At 45.0% G+C, this 21,602-nt stretch overlaps 1 protein-coding gene across 8 annotated transcripts; it reads right to left on the bottom strand.

The window, feature by feature from the left end:
* Positions 776-20,242, bottom strand: GOLGA7 (golgin A7). Of its 8 annotated transcripts, none has more exons than XM_005672664.3 (6): positions 20,218-20,241; positions 19,818-19,950; positions 12,994-13,146; positions 6,071-6,172; positions 4,782-4,844; positions 776-2,142 (listed from the first exon to the last, which is right to left on the bottom strand). In XM_005672664.3, exons 2-5 carry the CDS (start codon positions 19,926-19,928, stop codon positions 4,797-4,799), a joined length of 414 nt encoding a protein of 137 aa, XP_005672721.1. In that variant the 5' UTR covers positions 19,929-19,950; positions 20,218-20,241; the 3' UTR covers positions 776-2,142; positions 4,782-4,796. The 8 variants fall into 8 exon arrangements, with proteins under 8 accessions (XP_005672721.1, XP_005672722.1, XP_003134270.1 ...); XM_005672665.3 differs by having other exon boundaries at positions 4,782-4,849; positions 20,167-20,235; XM_003134222.5 differs by having other exon boundaries at positions 20,167-20,235.

Here is a 21,602-nt window from a genome sequence, read left to right as displayed (position 1 = left end):
TTATATCCTAAATTCTTTCCCTAAACCTCCAATGGTGCAGATGTGAAATCCTGCCTAAAACTGGGAAGCTCTATAGGAACTTAATGCCCACTTTAAAAGATTTTAAGGAGTTCCCTGGTGGCTCAATGGGTTAAGGACCTGGTATTGTCACTGCTGTGGCAGAGGTTAAGTCCCTGGCCCTGGAACTTCCTCATGCTGCGGGCATGGCCAAATATATATATTTTATATACATTTATATAATATACATTTATATTTTAAATCTCCATTTTGCAAAAAGTAGTTGTATAAATCAGACACAACCAAAGATCTTTTTTTTTTTTCCTCCTTTTAAGGCTGCACCTGTGGCATATGGAAGTTCCCGGGCTAGGGAACCAAATCAGAGCTGCAGCTGCCTGCCGGCCTACACCACAACCATGGCAACACTGGATCTCGGCCACATCTGCGACCTATGCCACAGCTTGCAGCAACGCCTAATCCTTAACCCATCATGTCGGGTTCTTAACCTGCTGAGCCACAGTGGGAACTCCTCTTATTTCTTGAATCAAATACATTTTTACTATGAAAGACTACTTCTTGTTTTTTCTTTTTCCTACTTAGCTAACATATCTGCACTTGAGCTAAAGCGTGTAAAAAACTGAAAAGTGTGACAAACGGTATAAATGTCAGACGTTTGTTTAAAAATACTAAACTGCACTGAACCAGTGATTCTAGCAGTAATGTCTATCTGCCAAATTGATCACTTTACCCAATCACACCAAACATGACACGGAGACGATTTGTTTACGAAAAGTTTTACTAACGTGTTAGTATTTCAGCAAAGTTATTGCAACGGGTTTCAAAGGCAGACAGACACACTATTATAGGCTATAAAGTAACAAGTTTTATACAATTAAAATATTACACAGACCTATGGGATTTACTGAATAACTAACAGACCCATAAAAGAAATTAAATCTGAAAGAGTGAGTCCAGTATTAGCACCTACAATATCTCTGAGAGTAAAACTTGTAACTGTTTCATCCTCATCTAATATATTTATCTTTCTCCCAAATCCAGTGCTCTCAAACCTCAAAGATGAAGGGCATAAAAGTCCCAATACTGAGAACACACAGCCAAGAGAAGAGCTAGAGATATTGATGCAGACTTGAGAGTTTCAGTTGGAAATCACTTAACTTACTGAACTTGAATCGATCATAACATTTCTGTGCACTGAATACTGTATATGGAGGAAAGTCTATGAATCAGAAGGTTTGCCAGTAGGGATAGTTAAAAATTAGCAATATACAGTATCATTCCTATCAAATTTTTTTCTCTTAAGTTATATTTATAACAAAACTAGAAGTAAAATATTTATTACACTTGCTCATTACACAGTCAGGGACACAGCAGGGGCATTTATGTTTGATGGTTTGGCATCCACTTTATTGTGCTTACTTATTTTTATAAGGAACAAGCAACACATCCCACAGCTCAACATTCAAGGTAGTGCAGTAATAACAAAATTCTCAAAAACCAAACCTGGAAATTGCATTAAATACTGCTTTAATTAGGAACTGCTGTAATAAAACAAATAACATTACACATTATCTTCCCAATGAGCTTCAGTTTGAGAAAGTTAAACAGCAGAACTAGATCTTTTAAGATTTGAGTCATGGCAAAACTGGTAGTTCTTGGAAATCTGGGAGATGCCTTAGCAAAACCACAGACACAGCCCACCCTTCACCAAAATCCTGGAGAAAAGCGTTGTATGAATTTGGGGGAGTAAGACTGAACACTGGCTAGGATACGGCTTGTGGAAGCTGGCCCGAGGAATGGTGGCAGATAAGAAATAAACTGTGTTGGGCTGACCAACTGCATATTTTATTAATGGCTTCGAATTAAAAAAAAAAAAAAGTGAAATGTTTCATTGTGTTTCTCAGGAACTAGTCAGATGATTACAGAGTTCTACACAATTTGGAGACACAAAGTGGATGCTGAGCGACTAGAGGTCACCCCAGGTGTGGAATTTCAGAAAGTGAGTCCTTGGAGTGAATGGCACCGTGGCTCTGGCAGCAGATACGAAGGAATGATGCTCTGAGAGGAGGTAGGGGACACGCTGCGGTCGGCCAGGGGACAGATGAGGGTCCCAGCTGGAGGTGGGATCTATGATCAGAGGGGAGAAGGGAAGGTTTTAGAGAGGGATGCAAAAATAACTTCTAAGACATCACCTGATGCGAGCTCCCGACATGTGGACTAAGTTCTCTTGACTCTGTCTCTAGCTATGAAATACCTGGATCTGCACTACCTGCCTGATGGCCTGGCGAGCCCAGCCCTGGACGTTCCCATCTCTGACCAATCATGTCACAGGAGGTAGGACAGCAAAGGTGTGATCGGCTGACCCGGGGCCTGTCTGCTGTGATTTTTAGCCTTGGACCAATAACTCTCTGTGCCTCTGTTTCCTTATCTGAAGAACAGAGATAACACCACCTACCTCATCAGCGTGTTGTGAGAATTCAAATCCAGCATTTGGAACAGAACAGGCACATAGTAAGTGCCAACAGATGTTGGTTATTTTTAATCACTAACTTATTGTGATAAAATACTGATATATTCTATTTAAAAAAATAATTTTTTTTTTTTTTTTTTTTTTTTTTTTTTGGGCTGTCTCCAGGCCATGCAGAAGTTCCCAGGTCAGGGACTGAACCCACGCCACAGCGGTAACAATGCCAGATCCTTAACTGACTGCACCATCAGGAAACCTCCCTATTCTGTCTTTGAGTAAAGAAGACAGTCTTAATCCAAAGAGGGAAAGCACCATCAGGCTGTCCAATGAGAAAGGTATTGAAAAAAAATAACTTTTTAAAAGGAGCAAAGTATTTCGTTTAAAGCTCTTTTTAAAAATGAAGGCCATCTCCATGATTTGAGTGCTCTTTTGTTAATCAGTAATTTAATTCCCATACAATGCTTCAACCTACAGATACCAGGTGGACGTAAGAAAAATGATAGAACTGAATTAATTATTCTTACAGTTTCCCCCCACCTCCTCCAAGACCTCAGCCCACACAGGACCCTGAGCCCGAAGAACACAAAGCTCTGAAAACTAAACTGCGCTGAACAAAAATATTTGCATTTGTGAAACTACCACCAGTTCCTAATGTAAATCTTATTTTAAACTTTCACTGTTGTTGAATATTGATAGATTAGTCTCTGGTGTGTAATTGCTCAAAACCCTGCACTACCTCGGAAAAACATGACATTTAGCAGCAAGAGCTGCAAAATGAGTCATGACAAATGGGCTGTGCCAAGTCAGTGCAGCTGCAACAGATCAAACAAACGTACCCCAACATGTAACACAAACCACAGAGGGTCCCTGGTTAATCATCCAGAGAAGTATCAGTTTGGAAACTGCGCATGAGAAAGCGCGCACGGACAGGTAACACTAAGTGTTCTAAAACAAAGCCTTTGTGAAGAAGGAGGCACACTGTAGAGGGTGTCATTGTTTAGGTGTGGGGCTTTTAAGGACTTGGGTGACACATTCTCTCATGCAAGAGGGCAGCTTTGGGACGATGGCTGCTTTGTAGGGCTCAACAAATAGTACGGGAGCAGACAATGTGTTTTTAAAACAGTACTGAAAAAGAAAAGAGGGGGATATATACACTTAGAATAATCTGATGAACTCTTTCTCCACGTTTCTGCTGCTGCAGGTACTTCCAGAAAGTGTGATGTTAAAAACTGGGGTTTTCAGGTCAGACTTGGGTTCGTATCCCGGTACCCATCACTGTGTGACTTGGAGAACATCATTTAATCTCTTTGTACCTTGTTTGGCTTATCTGGAAAGTAGGGGAAATACTCTGCAGAATTCTTGTGAGATTTAAAATACCATCTACATGTTAACCTGGCACACAGCAGGTGCCCTGCCCTCAAAACTGCAGCTGTTATTGTTAGTGTTGCCCTGGGAAGGACTCTGCCTGCTTAGGTGGAACCTGTTTCCGTGCTGCCTGTGAATTACTGTAGAGGCCTGCAGACAAAGTCAATCGGGCAGGTTCACCCACAGAACCTTCTCTGGAGAAAGAGCACATGACTAAAACAGGCAGAAACAGTGAAGGAGGATTTTTTGGTCACTTAGAAGGCTGAGCTGAAGTACTGTGGCTGCAGATTCTGATCAGTCGTCACTGATTTATTTCTCATTTACTCACATCATTACATGGATACATAAGACCATAAACATTCTAAAAAGAATGAAAATTTACGCTTCTACCCTCGAGAGGTAAGGTTTCTTCTACAGGGCGATGACACCACTTAAATAAATGAAATATTCTGAATCTCCCTACTCCACTCTGAAATGTTTCCTTGGTTATTAAAGCCATTTGTCATGTAGGCAGGGAAATCGCTGAACTGATCCTCCTGGCATGTGCAGAAGTTTCTGGGCTTGGGATGGAACCTGAGCCACAGCACTGACAACGCTGGATCCTCAGCCCACTATGCCACCAGGGAACACGTCAGGACTGATTCTTATATCCAAGACACAACTATTAAAATGTCTAGGATAGTTGTGAAATATTAAAATAAGATCCCTCCCAATCCAAAAAACAAAGTAACAACACAACAAAATAAATCTGAAAACAATACGGGGCGGGGGGGGGGATCAGGATTAAATTCTGTAATCGCTTGGGTTATATACATATGTTTTAAAGCCAATACAGAGAATATGCCACTATTTATTTACGATGCCAGGAAGAAAATCCATGCATCCTACAAAAATGTCAAAAATTGTAGGTAATTCACATAATGTTCATATTTACCTTTAATTCCATGGTTTATCTCCCACTGCTCACGCCTCTGTCTTCATAAATGGTAATTTCAATCTAAACAGCATGGCTGTTAAGAAAACACACTACAGGACACAACATAGAAAAAGGGGCCATGGCAAGATGATGGGTGTGGTCTGCGCAGACTTGTCTTTCAATTGCTTTACTTATTTCATTTTGTTGGCCGTGCCCGAGGGATGTGGAAATTCCCAGGACAGGGACTGAACCCGTGCCACAGCAGTGCCCTGAGCCACAGCAGTGACAACTCCAGATCCTTAACCCACTGCACCACCAGAGAACTGCTTTACTTAATTTATTAAAAAGGTCTCCTACCTCAGTTAAACGCAATGCTTTCTACAGCTTGCTGAGACATTTAAGAAAGGTAATCGCCTGTAGCACTCCACATGCAGTTCTTCCTCAAACATCAATTACTTATTTTTTGGGGAAAAAAAAATTCTGAAAAAGGATGCTTTATTGCAGAACTAAGAGGAGGGTCTTAACTGAGCACCCACGGAGGTGATGAACTCAGGGGTTCAAAATGCCCTGAAATTATAAGCAGATTTTTCTTGGGAGAGGGTTCATGAGTTCTGAACGTTTGAGAACCACTGCTGCAGAGTATAATGAAACTGCTGAAATGACCATCAGCCGGAAGGCCTGGGATTATATGACCTAGGTTTTTTTAAAAAAAAAAAAAAAAAAAAAAAAGTTATTTTACCCATTACTCCAGCTATCAAACTAAATTAGTTTTGTTTGGGGGCTTTTTCTGGCAATTTTATTTACCAAATTCACTTAGTGATTTTCAAAGCTTACCGCCTCTAAAAATAGGCACAGTATGTCAAAGGTAATGAAATGGTACATCTGGCAGCTGTAACTGATTTCAGGAATCAGAAGAGCCCACGGTTCTGCGATGCATTTGGCCGGCAGTCCCACCACACCACACATTAGGGTTCATGCATTTCAAAGGGGCTGTCGCTGGGTCTCTGCAGCTGAAATGCATTACTCGCACCACCGCCATTATTACTACAAGATGCCTCAGAACCACCAAGACAATGGCAACCAATGCTAAACAAGCCACAGGGACCAGAATGACGAAGGGGAAGGAGGTGGGCTTTAGAGGAAGATGCTGGAGCTGGGAGGCTTACGACAGGAACCACCCCCACAGAGGGGTCCCAGGGCAAGCTTGAGACAAGGGAGCTCAGGTCCTTCTAGCCAGGGCAAGACAGTACCATCACCGTGTTCTTTTTAGAGCCTTTTGTACCCTGTGGTCTAGACTGAAAAGATACAACTCGGAGTCCTCTCTCGATGGGATCTGTCAGGAGGAGGCCTTGGGGAGCATAGATCTTCTCGTTCTGCTCTTGAATGTATTTGGAGACCTTCTTCAGAACCTGACGAAAAGAAACATCACAGCTTTTTACAAAGTTCATCAGATTTCCCTTTAGGTATCAGCTGGATCTCAAAATGCTCAGGCGGATTCGTTTTCAAAGCGGGAAATGGATATTCCTCGTGGTGGGACACAGCTCTGGGTGTCTGGCTCAGGCCAGTTACACCAAGACACAGGGCAGTGGACGGACCCCTTGGTCCCGAGCCTGGTCCATGTGGTGCAAGTAGAGATGCACAGGGAAGCCTGAGAACCAGCCCCTACCCCTTCCAGCACCTGCATGCAGGAAATACGAAGAGGACCCTGCACACAGCGCTGGTTATGCTTTCAACGCCCTACTCAGAACGTGTGGTTCATGTGACACTTTCCAACATCAAGGGCAGTTTCTGACCTTCTCCTGTAACAGACACTGCTTCTTCCCTCCTTTGTACATTTTCATTAATTGTAAGTAAGGATACAGAGTAGGCTGATAACAAAGAGAGCCCAGTTAGTTTAAATCTGGAAGGTTTCTGTTCCTTTGTAAATGGCGTGCTCGCTGGCTGCCATGGAGGTTCCGGTGACAAGTGTCTTATATCACTTCCAGGACTGGATGCAGAGGTACTCTGTAGCTTGCTCCTGTGTCCTAGATGGGAACCTCGGTTTATAAGTTTAGTAGTAAGGTTGTAAAAGTCAAAGCAAATGTAGACAGAAACCAGATAGGATACAAAGGAACTTCTGGAAACTGCCAAATCTCCAGCTTTAATAAGGGCAATTCTGGGACAGATAAGCGAGAAGAAAATAAATCTTAATAGTTGTATACAAAATCAAAGAGCTACATGTTTTATTTCAGATTCAAAGTCATAATCTTTTTCTGGCTCTAATGTTCAAAGAGGCTTTGATCCAGTTCTTTAATTACTATATATTTTCTTAAATTCACACTACCAGAATATGATAAAGTCACAGATAACTGTGATCACAGCAGAGAGGGGAAAAGACTTGTATGAAAATATAGTTGGAAATTAAGAAATGATTTAAGTGTGTGTCTACAATGGACTAGACCAAACTAACAAATTCGGATGTTAAAATTTAGGTGCTTTGGTATAAATTGATACAGAATTTTTTTTTTTTTTTTTTTTTTTTTGTCTTTTTGCCTTTTTCTTGAGCTGCTCCTGCGGCATATGGAGGTTCCCAGGCTAGGGTCGAATCAGAGCTGTAGCCGCCGGCCTACACTACAGCCACAGCAATGGGGGATCCGAGCCGTGTCTGCGACCCACACCACAGCTCATGGCAACACTGGATCCTTAACCTACTGAACAAGGGCAGGGATCGAACCCGCAACCTCATGGTTCCTAGTCGGATTCGTTAACCACTGACCACGACGGGAACTCCAGAATACTATTTCTAAAAAAAAGATTTTTTTTTCACCTAATTACCTGAAGTATACATATCCTTCTCCTGTTTTTTCAGCTCTCAAAGAGTGTGAGTGGTGCTTGGTCTTTATGGGTATCTTGTCAATCATGCTGAAATGACAAGGAAGCAGCCCATCAAGGCGCCCAACTCAGGACCCGCCAGCCTTCTCAGCTCACCTGCCAGAGCTGGAAACTGGAGAGCCCTCTCCCTCACCCCAGTCCATTCATACTCGGGAGATGCGCAGAAAAATGCCCGCATGGCTAGTTTCAAAGAAAGGATTCCTTCAGAACCGCTAGCTTTCCTCCCTCTCTCCCTGGGTGCAGGTTGCTAGCTAGAGAAACAGCACTCCTTTATTCAATTCAAGCATAACTTTTGTTGCGCAGGATTTTTATGTAAACTTTAATAACACCCATGGGCATCTGGGTATCAGTTCAGGGAGAAAACAACTCGTTTTCTTTTTGTATGAGCTCCAAATCCTCTTAGCGTCCTTTGGTGAAAGCAGCACTGTCCTGAACAAGATGCTTTTAAACTCTTCGTCTCGTTAGCAATAGGAAAGCATTCACAGGCGTGAGTGAACTCATTCCACATCACACACACAGGGCAAAGCCCCACTCTCACTCCAAGAAACCTCTGGGTGACATTCTACTCTACTAGTCTTGGTAAATCAATGTTTAGACAAACTACAATACTGAACAAAATGACCTCTGTTATCCTCGAACCCTCGATAAAACCTCAATTTGTATACTTACAAAGCTAAACACTACCGTTGTCGCTGAGATTATTAAACTGGAGAAAGCCTACCAGACCCTAAGAAAGATATCCGAAGGGAGGCTGAGTGAGAGCCTCGGATCCCGGTAAGATCCGAGTTCCTCTAGACTGTGCTCCTTTCAGATCACAGCTCACAGCAGGGGGATCTTCCAGCTGAGGAACACAGCAGAGAGCTGCTGAGGGGAGGACCTTCTACAAGCCCATTTGTTCCCTGATTATAATGGGCAGCAACAGAGAGAAATACACTGAGGCCTTTATCTTCATTTTAGATCAATAAATAGCACACTATAAGGGAAAAAAATGCATGATTGTTCTAGTGGGTTTTAAATGGCCTATTTACAATTTCGAAAAACGTAACCCGCATGATAAAATGTAAGCACTATTATATCTGGCTTACTGTTTGCAGGCTACAAGTTGTAGTGTTTAAAACAATGAAGACTAAATGCCTGTCCTTTCATAAAGTAGAAAATAACAACACAGACATTCCTAAGGGACAAACTGGAGAGAGGGAGGGGCTGACTGTGCTAAAATTTCTATCATCTTATCAAAAACACAAAGACACACTTAAAATGTTTTCTTTTAAAAGGACAGGTACAGGAGTTCCCGTCGTGACTCAGTGGTTAACGAACCCGACTAGCATCCATGAGGATGTGGGTTCAATCCCTGGCCTTGCTCAATGGGTTAAGGATCTGGTGTTGCCATGAGCTGTGGTGTAGGTCGCAGGTGGTGGGGCTTGGATCCTGAGTTGCTGAGGCTCTGGCTCCAATTGGACCCCTAGCCTGGGAACCTCCATATGTAGCAGGTGCAGCCCTAAAAAAAAAAAAAAAAAAAAGGACAGATACATTATATCTTAATTATGACCATTCCAGCCATTTACTTTGCATGATCTAGTTAGTCATGTCCAGCTTCTAAAATAAAAAAAAAAAAACAAAAAAACAAGTATTTATAAAAAGTGGCCATGCCTTAAATTCTGGTTTCCTGAGTAATTTTATTTTGTCTTTACTTGCTTTAATTAATACTTTTGGCCGAGCCTGTGGAATGTCAGGGATTGAACCCACACCACAGCAGTGACGATGCCATATCCTTTAACTCCTAGGCCACCAGGGAACTCCCTGTGGTTGCTTTATAATACTTAATCTGTAAAGAGAAAGAGACCTTAGGCTTATAAAGTAGTGCCTTATAGATCACCTATGAACTCAAAACATAAATTTGGACCTAATCAATTTCCATCATATTTCTGATACTGAGAACTGCCTTCCACGATTAAGAGTCAAAAAAGATTTTAATTAAGAGCTGCTAAATGTTTAGTAGCTAAATAAACTAGTGGCTGCTAAAAAAGATTTTACACTTGAAATAAAAATTTGTATATAAATTCATAAATATCTCATTGAAACATACATAAATACATATATACACTAACATAATTTTTTTTGTCTTTTTAGGGCCACACCCACAGCATATGGAAGTCCCCAGGCTAGGGGTCAATTCAGAGCTGTAGCTGCTGGCCTACACTACAGCCACAGCAATGCCAGATCCTTAACCCACTCAGTGAGGCCTGGGATCGAGCCCACGTCCTCATGGATCCTAGTCGGGTTCATTACCACTGAGCCACAATGGGAACTTCATATACTAACCCAATTTTTAAATCTATTTTGAGAAACACTATCATACATCTACCATATGTAAGTCAACTTATTAATTCTAAGACCCATTTTATAGTTGAGAGAACTCAAACTTGGAGATTTTTTTTTTTTCTTTTTTAACAACTGACCTCAGAAGGAGGTATCTATTTATTTTAGCAAATGCACATACATAAATAAAAATTAAAATCTCACCAACAAGCTTACAAGCTGTAGTGAAATGGCAATTCAAGCATCTAATACTTCAAGTGTGAATAAAATACTCTGGAGGATGTCTGTCTCTGCCTTCAACTGACAACATTCTACACATCTTTCAGTGGCCACCCCACGGCTGTTGCTACCCACAGGGTTCTGCCTTCCCTCCCCTCTGCAGTCAGCAGCTCCACATTAGGCCCTGGCTCCACCACCACCACGTCCCTTGAATCTGTTCACCTCCTTCCTCTCCACTGCTCTGCTCCTCGGCCAAGCTATCGTCACCTCTTGCCAGTACTTCTTGTGAAGCATCTTACTTCCACTTTTACACCTTTTCTTCAAAGAGTCAAGAAATCTCTTTGAAGTGAAAATCTGACCATGTCACTCTCCAGTTTAAAAACCTCTCAGTGGCTTCTCCCTGCACCGAGCACACACTCCCGCAGGATGCCTGCCCCCCCCCAATCACCTCCAGCCCTTCTCACCCCACTCCCCTCCTTCTGCGAGGTCCCAGGATGCTCCTGGCCTTCGGCATAGGTTCCTCTCTCCATGTGGACGGTGCCGGGCTTCCCATCCTGCACATGCCAGCGGCCCTTTCTGACAACACAGTCTAAATTAGGTCTCTCCCACTCTGTTTTTTTCAGAGCAAAGTTTGTTTTTTTCAAGGTACTTATCACACCTTACAATTCTGTTGGTTTTGTTTCCTTATTATCAGTGTTTGTTTACCCTGAAATTATAAACTCCACAGTGTCGGCAAGCATGTCTGCCCTCTTTAGTTATATCCTCTGCACGCTGCTTAGCACATAGCAGGCCTTCAGTAAACAGCTATCCAATGAATGAATCCTCTGTTCCTTCACCCACCAACTGCATCATTAAAGAGCAGCTGCTAAGACAGCACGGACTGAAAGCTGACCCTGGTTCTCTGGGGCGTCTGATGCTGAAGGCCCAGCAGAGGTGACAGGGAGCCGCTTGTCTGTGTGACATGAGGAGGACACAGACTGCTCAACTAGTTATCTGCATGTTTCCCTGCGGTAACAGCAGGGGAGTCGTGTCAGGAGGCCAGTGAAGAAACAGCAACAATTCCAGCCAACGGCTGAAAATACTTTAGCTGTGACTATACCTGCTCTCCCACTGCATGGGACAGGGACAGGGATACCTGGGGTGGGGGGGAGCACAGAGATCCTCACAGCCCTTCATTTTCTTTTTTTTTTTTTTGGTCTTTTTGCCATTTCTAGGGCCACTTCTGCAGCATATGGAGGTTCCCAGGCTAGGGGTCTAATCGAATCGGAGCTGTAGCCACCAGCCTACACCAGAGCCACAGCCACGCGGGATCCAAGCCGCGTCTGCGACCTACACCACAGCTCACGGCAACGCCGGATCCTTAACCCACTGAGCAAGGCCAGGGATCGAACCCACAACCTCATGGTTCCTAGTCGGATTCGTTAACCACTGAGCCACGACGGGAATTCCTCAGCCCTTCATTTTCTAAACATGGTCAGAATTTCACCCTGTACTAGGGGTTTACTGAGGTTAATGTCAATTTATGCACTTAACACATTCAGGGAGTGCCTCATACACCCAAGGCATGATGTTAAGCCTGAAGAAGGCCCTTGACCTCAAGAAAGATACATATTTGAAAGGCAAACAAGACAACACAAAAGGCTACATTCCCAGGTAGAGAGCACTAAGTGCCCCCAAAGACCACAAGGCAAGAAGCATTGGGGTGAGACAGAGAAGGGATTCTAGCGGAAGAGGAGATGGACAGTTAGCTGAGAGGTCTGGACCCAGAAGGCAGGCCAGCTGGAGGACAGCCTGGAGTGTGTGCTTGGCTGGCAGAGAAAGTGAGGAAGGGGCGACACCGCTGGGAAGGCGAGCTGGAGGTGGGCTGGAGAAGGGCCTGCCCATCACCCAGCGGCCAGAAATGAGAACCCTCGAAGGCCTCGACCTCACCCAAGTGGCAGGGGTGGCAGGGCTGTGCCTTAGGAAGACGGCGGCCATTTGGAAAAGGCAAAGAAGGGGAGGGAGACCCTGCTTCCTTAGAGGCAGGACGGGCGCGAGCCAGGGTGTGGCAAAGGACATCAGGAACTGTTCATAAACGGAGAGTCTGACGGCTGAGGAATTGCCCCCTTCCCGCCCCCATCGAAAGACAGTCCTGAAAAAGGCAGGCTGCTCCTGAACCAGATGGCGAGGTGTGATGTGCGGCTTTTGGATGTCTAGGTTGAAAAGCCAGCCAGACTGAGTCCAGTACAGTTCAAAGAGAGGACAAGAACTCAGGTGGGGGGATGAGATGGAAGACTGAAGTTTGGGGGAAATAAAGGAAAAGGCTTCTCGGAAGACTGGGCAGATTGAGCACGTAGATTTTTCACATTCTTCCTAAGTGTAAGCCAGTTTCCACACTGATGTGTCAACCTGTTTCTGAAAGACACAGGACTCTTCTGTGTGCTTTGGTCATAGAAACAACAAAATCTGAGCGATTATTATTATAAATGCCTCTTTAGTTTTTTTTTAAAACTGGCTGCACCAGCAGCATATGGAAGTTCCCAGGCTAGGGGTCGAACTGGAGCTGTAGCTGCCGGCCTACACCACAGCCACAGCAATGCCAGATTTGAGCTACATCTGTGAACTACACTGCAACTTTTGGCAATGCCGGATCCTTAACCCACTGAGTGAGGCCAGCGATTGACCCCTCATGGACACTATGTTGGGTCCTTATCCCACTGAGCCACAGTGGGAACTCTGCCCCTTTAACTTTTATGGCAGTTGTCACCACATGAATATAAACATAAAAAGCTCTCCTTTTTCATGGTTTTAAGAGAATGTGTGAAAACAAAGGCAGCCCTACCTTCTCATAATGAGTCTCCATGCACAAGAAGATGGTGTATGCTGTTAAACATGCCAGGCAGCCTTCTAGGTAGGACTGGCCCCCGAGCTTCTCTGCTTCGGCATAAAGGTTATTTAGCGTTCGAACTGTCTCTTCAAATTGCTGCCTATCAATCTGTGCGGAAAAAAAGAATTTAAAAATGAGTTTTTTGGGGAAAAAAAGAGCAACTCCCTCAATGCATGCTATCACTACTTTAGGTTGCTGTTCTGTCAACGTTCTTATCTAACACATCATTTTAGGTGACTTTGGTTAAATCTGGACCCAAGTTACTGAACCTGATGAGTGGTTACTTAATTTTAGTCTTCTTGTGGACACTTGGTATCTTCAAGGCTCCAAATGGTATCTCTTTATACCAAATTTCAAGTAACTTCATTAAATTATATACCCCCGGCCCAATCCTTCCTACACTCACATTTGCTGAGCACCTGGCATCAGGCTGTAGAGGAAGGTGAGAAAGACACTGTCTAGTCCTCATGGGCTTTCCAGTCACAAGCAGAGCAGATACGTAACAATCGAAGCACAATAAACTGTGAGAGTTCTGTGATCTGTAATCGAGGCAAGTGCCAAGAATGGCTGGGACACAAAAGGAGGGCTGAGTTCCCTTTATCAGCCCATAACCATAGATAGAGTTCCTGTAGTGGCTCAGTGGTTAACGAACCTGACTAGTATCTATGAGGACGAAGGTTCGATCCCTGGCCTTGTTCAGTGTGTTAAGGATCACAGCGTTGCCATGAGCTGTGGTGTGGGCCGCAGCTACAGCTCCGATTTGACCCCTAGCCTGGGGTCCATATGGTGCAGGTTTGGCCCTAAATAGACGGAGAAAAAAAAAAAATGCAGGTAACTTTTTTTTTTTTAAGGGCCACACTCATGGCATATGGAGGCTCCCGGTCTTGGGGTCGAATTGGAGCTACAGCTGCCAGCCTATGCCACAGCCGAAGCAACTTGGGATCTGAGCCATGTCTGTGACCTACACCACAGTTCTTGGCAACACTGACCCACTAAGCGAGGCCACGGACTGAACCTGAGTCCTCATGGATTCGTTTCCTCTGCACCACAACGGGAACTCCCAAGACCAGGTGATCTTTAAGTCCCTCCATGCTTCAGTCTACCAGGCAAAAAAGGGAAGTAAGGACATTTTAGGCAGATCAAAAGGTACAAATAGTTTCCTCACCGCCCATCTCTTTTCAAGGAACTGTCTGCTTAATAAAAGCTCACAATGGACAAGGTGAGATCTTAAGCTACCACACCCGTTCCCAGGAGGCATTCCTGTCACCTGTTCTACTCAGGACACCGCCACCTTATTCGCACAGTAATACCACTCCCATCAGCCCCTGTTCTTCTGCTTCTCTTTCCAATAGCACTTTCCTTTCTTCTCGCAGCACTTGGCCGATTTCAAATCTCAATCTTTACCCTAAGAATTCCAAAGCCCACGAGTAGTTCATCCGATTCTACCCTTCTTGGTAGGTAACAAAGCACAGCTGATCTGTCCTTATGCTCTGCCTTCTCTCACACATCTCTCTTATTCCTAAAACTAATAACTATTTACATATGAATTCTCTCTTTCATGAAAACTTTACTTAGAAACAGATTCAGAAAGGAATTCAAAAAAACCTCGATATATAGTTTAAGACAAAACATTCCGAGAACATAATTCTTTGATGACAGACAGAACATGTCTGATGATTTATTTTTCTTTTTCTTAATTTTAAATTGAAATTTTTTTTCTTTTTTGGCCACCCTGAGGCCTATGAAGTTCCTGGGCCAGGGATCAGATCCAAGCCACAGTTGTGACCTACACTGAAGCTGCAGCAATGCCAGATTCTTAAGCCACTGTGTCAGGCTGGGTATTGAACCCGTGTCCCAGAGCTCCAGATACACCTCTGAGCCTGTTGTGCCACAGCAGGAACTCCTCTTGATGACTTACGATCATCACTCTTAGGCTAGTAAGCCCTTTAGGTTAGAGGCAATCGTTTTGTCCTTCATGTGGAAAACTGGGAGGACTCAATAAACCAAAGGCACTTTAAAGTGGTGGTGGCTCGATCTGTTTTTTATTTTTTTTTGTCTTTTTGCTATTTCTTTGGGCCGCTCTCGCGGCACATGGAGGTTCCCAGGCTAGGGGTCGAATCAGAGCTGTAGCCACTGGTCTACGCCAGAGCCACGGCAACTCGGGATCCGAGCCGCGTCTGCAACCTAAACCACAGCTCACGGCAACGCCGGATCGTTAACCCACTGAGCAAGAGCAGGGAAAGAACCCGCAACCTCATGATTCCTAGTCGGATTCGTTAACCACTGCGCCACGACGGGAACTCCTCGATCTGTTTTTTATTTTTTTGCTGCCCTGTGCATCAGCTTGATGTGGAATCTCAGTTCCCAAACCAGGACTGAACCTGGGCTGCATGTGTGAAAATGCTGAATCCTAACCACTAGGGAATTGTTTTTAAAAGAAGCCCCTTTTAATTTCTCAGAATATTGGCGTTTCTGACATGGGGCTGGGTGGGTGGAGCTGGCGCTGAGCCAGGGCAGGGTTCCGTCACTGAGCCCCCACCTGAACATGTGCTGTGTCACCAACGGTCACCTGGGTTCTCATTCCCAGAATACAGACCTAGGAGAAGAATTCAATGAGCAAATACTAATTGTACACTGTTCTCCCCACCTAGTTACACCTAAGTTAATGCCCTCAGTGTGTCCATCAGTAAATCCACAAAAGTCTAAATAATTTCAAATACTTGCATTTGACTTACCTATGATATTATGATCTGACAAAGAATTCTTTGAATTCTTTACGTTTCTTTTTCTTTTTTTGTCTTTTTGCCATTTCTAGGGCCACTCCCGTGGCATATGGAGGTTCCCAGGCTAGGGGTCCAATCGGAGCTGCAGCCACCTCCCTACACCAGAGCCACAGCAATGTGGGATCTGAGCCGCGTCTGCAACTTACACCACAGCTCACGGCAACGCTGGATCCTTAACCCATTGAGCAAGGCTAGGGATCGAACCTGCAACCTCATGGTTCCTAGTTGGATTTGCTAACCACTGAGCCACAACGGGAACTCCCTATTTAAGTTTCTTTGGCCAGAATATGATTTAGAACTAGGGGGTCCAACCTGGAAACATCTTCTTTCAGATCAGAAATACCAGAAACACTAATTCTTAAGAGTTATTCCAAGGTTGTAATGCTTTACAGGATGAACGCAAATCAGAGATCATTAAAAAAAAAAAATCCAAAATGAGACATTTTTTGAGGTATTCCCATTGTAGCTCAGTGGTAACGAATCCAACTAATATCCATGACAATTCGGGTTTGATCCCTGGCTTCGCTCAGTGTGTTAAGGATCTGGCGTTGCCATGAGCTGTGGCGTAGGTTGCAGATGCAGTTTGGATCTGTGGCTGTGGCTGGCAGCTGCAAATCTGGTTCGACCCCAAACTCGGGAACATCTATATGCACATATGTGACCCTAAAAAGCAAAATAAATAAATAAGTAAATAAATAAATAATTTTGGGGGGAAAAGTTTAATAAAAAAGAATAAAAGTTTTTTTTTTTTTTTTTTTAAAGGTCAAGAGCTTCTTCAAAAGGTTGAAAAAGAGGGAAAAAGCATGGTAGGCAACAGTAATGGCAAAGGACATACTTAACAGGAAGGGCTCCACAGAGGAATTGTGGGCATTTTTCTCACGCCTTCCAGGCCTGATGAAGCACAGCTGTCAGCGTTCGCCCCTGGGTACCTGGACATTGATCTAGCAGCTATATCAACATTTGGAGAGATATGAAGTTGGAGCAAAATATAAATTTGGGCCAATAAACACCGGCAGTCAGAATGGAAATAAGAATCAGGCTCATTTTCTCCGAATTTTTTTTTCTTTTTTTTGTCTTTTTTTTGCCATTTCTTGGGCCGCTCCCTCAGCATATGAGGTTCTCAGGCTAGGGGTCCAATCGCAGCTGTAGCTGCCAGCCTACACCACAGCCACAGCAACGCGAGATCTGAGCCGCGTCTGTGACCCATATCACAGCTCACGGCAACGCTGGATCCCTTGCCAGGGATCGAACCCGCAACCTCATGGTTCCTAGTCGGATTCGTTAACCACTGAGCCATGACGGGAACTCCTCCCCCGAATTTTTTGTTCCTTATTGAACTTCCTGTGGAAAAGATGGGGTTGATTGCAAGTCAAAGATAATCTCCACTGACCAGATATACAAACATTTTGAAAGATATATAGGGGAACAAAATACTTCAATTATAGTCCATTCACTTCTCTTCTGCCCAGACTAAGAGTGCATACAATGTCTGTATTTTGGCTAAAGCGAGAATCAAGCTTTCTTTAAAGAACTGTCCTGGCAACAATGCACTTACACATCGAAGTATTACATTCTCACAGGCAGTGGAGAAAGTAAACTTGTTAACAGACACATCTTGTCCTCACTCCTAAATTAAAGGGAACAAGTGTGTGTATGTGTCTGTGTTTAATGCTTTAAAATCATACAAAACATTTGAATGTTTATTTCTTCCTCTATTAAGTTGCCAAGTGTGATGTCTCACAAAAGGAAAATCAGGCCCAGTGGTAGAGCAATCAGTAAGTAGTAGAGAAAAAGAAACCTTTCAATTTCCCATCAAACAAAGCAAGGAAAATTTAAACCTGAAATTTAAATTTAATCTCAACACACTGGGAAAAACAACAACAACAAAGCTTTTCCAAGCAGTTTAAAATATAAGCTAGTATTTTAACCAAACATTTAAAGAGAAAAAAATATTTTTTTCAAAAGCACAATTGAACAGCCCCAAATACCACTCCATAAAGTACTCAGAATCACAGGCAGTTCTGGGCAACATGAAGTCAAAGAAGTAAAAGGACTCCAGAATTTAGAAATACCAATTTTCTGTAACAATCAGTGGAGTTCTGTGACTACACTATGATTCTGCATTCGCACTGTAAAGACTCTACCACACACAGAGTAGAAGACTAATGTCTGATTCTGAATACATGTATTTGGCTAAATTATGAGCTGGAAGTCTGACCTTACAACCTTTAAATAAAGGTATCTTGTGACATCCAAATAAGTATGGTGAAAAGGAGTAATTTACATTCTGATTTGAAAGTACATAAACGGTACTAGATCAAAGTTTCTGTAAGAGGCTTAAAACTAAAACACTCGATCCATTTCACATAAGTCCTAACAAGTAAAACAGGTCAACTGTGATGTTAAATTATTTTAAAAACAACATTCAGGGAGTTCCCAAGGTGGAAACGAATCCGACTAGGAAACCATGAGGTTGCAGCTTCCATCCCTGGCCTCGCTCAGTGGGTTAAGGATCTGGGTTGCCGTGAGCTGTGGTGTAGGTCACAGATGAGGCTTGGATCTGGCATTGCTGTGGCTCTGGCATAGGCCAGCAGCAACAGCTCCGATTGGACCCCCAGCCTGGGAACTTCCATATGCCGTGGGTGTGGCCCTAAGAAGACAAAAAACAAAAACACAACATTCAGTAGCTCTGGCCAACAGATAACTTGCTCCATGTCTATCTCTTCAAAGACTGCGGAAACGTCCGCTTAGTATCAGGCTGAGTTATCTGATGACATGGCGACAACAAACTGTAGCATTTATATGACATGTCAGAAACTAATCTACAAATCATCTTTATGAGGCATGTTTGATCTTTAATTTGCATTTAAAGACACATACTTGGGACACCAACCTGCCCAGGGTTATGCATCAAACAAGAGGACACTGAAATTGATCACTGCTGATTTTCCAACCTTGGCAATCAAGTAGAACCACCTACTTCCCTATGAGCTAATTTTAAATGACTTCTATACATGTCTCCAGTATGTAGTCACCTACACCTACTTACCCCATGGCCAGCATTTCTTTGTCCCACGCCCAGGCCTAATCACCCCTCTTGTCAAAGAGGAAAGAGCCACAAAACCTGCTCTCATCTAACCAGAAATTGACCTCTGGACAGGAAACACACAGTAAGTTTTATCAGACAAAAGCTCAAGACCAAACACCCTTTCTCTGGGTGTGTGAACACCTGTAGGCACAAGAGAAAACACACTCTCACATACGCTCACTTCCCTGTACCTTTAAAGTAAGACAATGACCATCACCGTTATCTTCCCTAAGTCTGAAGAAAGGGAAAACACATCCCCTTCTGTAGGTAAGGTTGCCCAAAGGCCCCATCTTCTGATGACAATTTTGACGTGCAAGCCAACCCAACACAGGTGGCTCGCTGTGATCGGAACTGGGAGGGCCGAGTTGAGGGCCTCACTCTGAGATATTTCCCTGTCCAGGCTCATCCACTGCGCTGCGTTTTTCAGGTTCCAAGAAGGCCGGCCTGCACTGCATGGCACGGCACTTAATAAATCCTTTCTGCCCAGCAGCGCAGCTAGCACAGTGGCCACAAACGCCAGTCAGAATGATGATGACTTCGCTTGCGTGGTGAGGTTGGAGGATACAGTTTACAACACGCAGAGATAGGTGGCCTGGAGCGTCAGGAATTAGTTCCTCATCACTGTGGTCAATAACCCGAGGAGGGGTGGGGACGACTGGGGAAGACGGCGGCGCAGATTCCGGGCACTGGGCACCGTGTAATCCCATTCACTCATCAGACCCCAGGCTTGGCCTTATTCTTCCTCTCCAAACATCAGGGCTCGCTTAGTGGCCCTCTTCGAATGCTCCTGTCCCAGGCTCCCTCAGTGCCTGACCCTCCCAGAGCCACCAGGGGCACGGCGGCCGGGGGTCGGCCCGCACTCCCTGCCGCCCCACCCCAGAGCAGGTGCGGGGAGCCCGGATGCGTACCCGGTTCTCCAGCTCCGCGGGGAACTTGGTCTGGAACTGGCAGCGAGTGCCACTGCTGTAGTCTCGCTGAATGAAGACCTTCCCGGACACCGGCGCCTGCTGCGGCCTCATGGCGAGGACTAGACGGGCCGCGCTGCGGATTCGGGGGACACCAACCACGGTCAGATCCCCGGCCTGGAGCCAGGACTTCAACCCGCCAGCCGCGCAGACCCACCCACCTCCCAAAGCAGCCCAAGGGCTCCCCGCCCCACTCCCCTTCATCCATGCTGTCACCGCAGGCTTTCAACTACCTCCCGGACCCAGGCCCCGAGCCCCCCCCACAGCCCGGTTCGGCCCGGGAAACACGAACCCGCCTCCTCCACCCTCCAGCTGCTGTCGCGCCGCCTGCGCCGTCACTTACGTCCTGCCGCAAAATGCCTCTTTCCCCGCCCCGTAGCCGGGCCTCCTTCCTCAAGTCTAGGGCCCACCTTCTTCTACTGCCGTAAAGTGGCTCTGCCGAGGCTGCGTGCTGCGGGGCGGGACGCGAGCAGTGGGCGGGGCCAGAGTTGACCACGCCCACCCCGGCTCTTGGGAGTCCATCCGGAAGGAAAAGGCCGGGCTGGGCGGGGCTGTGGAGGGGTGCTGGAGGGCTTGGCGGCAGGGAGAGCGGTGGAGCGCGACCCCACCCAAGCCTACACGGGTTTGAGACTTGGGATTTCCCCGATGTATCACTTCCCTGGTGTGTCATTTACCTGTTGATCGCGGCGATATAGTTTCTGATCACTACTTTTAAGGGCTTATTTTCACTCTTGGTTGGAAGTCTCAGTTTGCACGTTGGACCCAACGCTACAAAAGAAATTGCTGGCGCACAGTTAGAAGTAGAAAGCAGGCTTGAGACCTGATCAGTTTGGCAGCAGGGCGGGAGGTAGAGAGGAGCGAGAACCTGCACGGGCTTCACTATCAAGCATCCCCTTCCAACTTTCCCTAAGGTAACTGTTGTCTTCTCTCCTACCCCAAAGATTTTCATCCAGCACCGCAGCCTCCACTCCTTGCAGGCTTGTCACTGGCGGTTGGCGCCCTCCCTGAGCTCAGCATACTCTGACAAGGCTGCCAGAGAAACCCCTTCTCTGTAGTCCCCCTTATCTTCTGTCGTGCTTTCTTTTTTGTTTTTTTCTTTTTGGCTGCATTCACGGCCTTTGGAAGTTACTGGCCCGGGACTGAATTTGAGCCGCAGCTTCAATCTATGCCACAGTAGTATGCTGCTCCTGGCTGGGGATTGAACCCGTGCCTTAGCAGCAACCGAAGCTGCTGAAGATACCACGTGTATCCTTAACCTGTTGCACCACAGTGAGAACTCTGGGTTTCAGTTACCCCGGTCAACTGCAGGCTCAAAATGTTAAATAGAAAATTCCAGAAGTAAACAATTCATGTTTCAAATTGTATACCTATTCTGTGTAGTGTGATGAAATCTTACTGTCAGCTCCATCCCATTGGGATCCCCGGTCTTCCAATCTTCCATGGCTGCAACTGACATCTAAGTATTGACATCAAGATCCAGGATCACCCAAATCAGATGATTCTCTTCTGATCCATTGTCAGAAGGTCAATATAGTAGCTAATGGATTACAAAGCCTACATCATTCACCTCATTATGGAACCATATGCAGAAACCAACTGCCCTGTCCAGTACAATAATAGCTGCATGCATGAGTTGTCTCACAGCAGGAGGTTCCAATAAGGAATACAGTGTTCACAAGCTGCTGCCCAAAAAGAATCTGGGAGGGGCCAAAAGGAGGGAGGAGATGC

The sequence above is a fragment of the Sus scrofa genome, chromosome 17 (genome assembly GCF_000003025.6).
Source record: "Sus scrofa isolate TJ Tabasco breed Duroc chromosome 17, Sscrofa11.1, whole genome shotgun sequence".
Lineage (NCBI taxonomy): Eukaryota > Metazoa > Chordata > Mammalia > Artiodactyla > Suidae > Sus > Sus scrofa.
This window is presented reverse-complemented; position numbering and strand designations above follow the sequence as displayed.

Bases quoted from the DNA above. Each gene is read 5' to 3' on its own strand.
- GOLGA7 (XM_021077543.1), bottom strand. From the start codon at position 19,928: ATGAGGCCGCAGCAGGCGCCGGTGTCCGGGAAGGTCTTCATTCAGCGA. The intron at 13,147-19,817 runs GTACGCATCCGG...TTTTCCGCACAG, and splicing joins CCGCGGAGCTGGAGAACCGG to ATTGATAGGCAGCAATTTGA. The intron at 6,173-12,993 runs GTAGGGCTGCCT...TCTTTTCGTCAG, and splicing joins TGGAGACTCATTATGAGAAG to GTTCTGAAGAAGGTCTCCAA.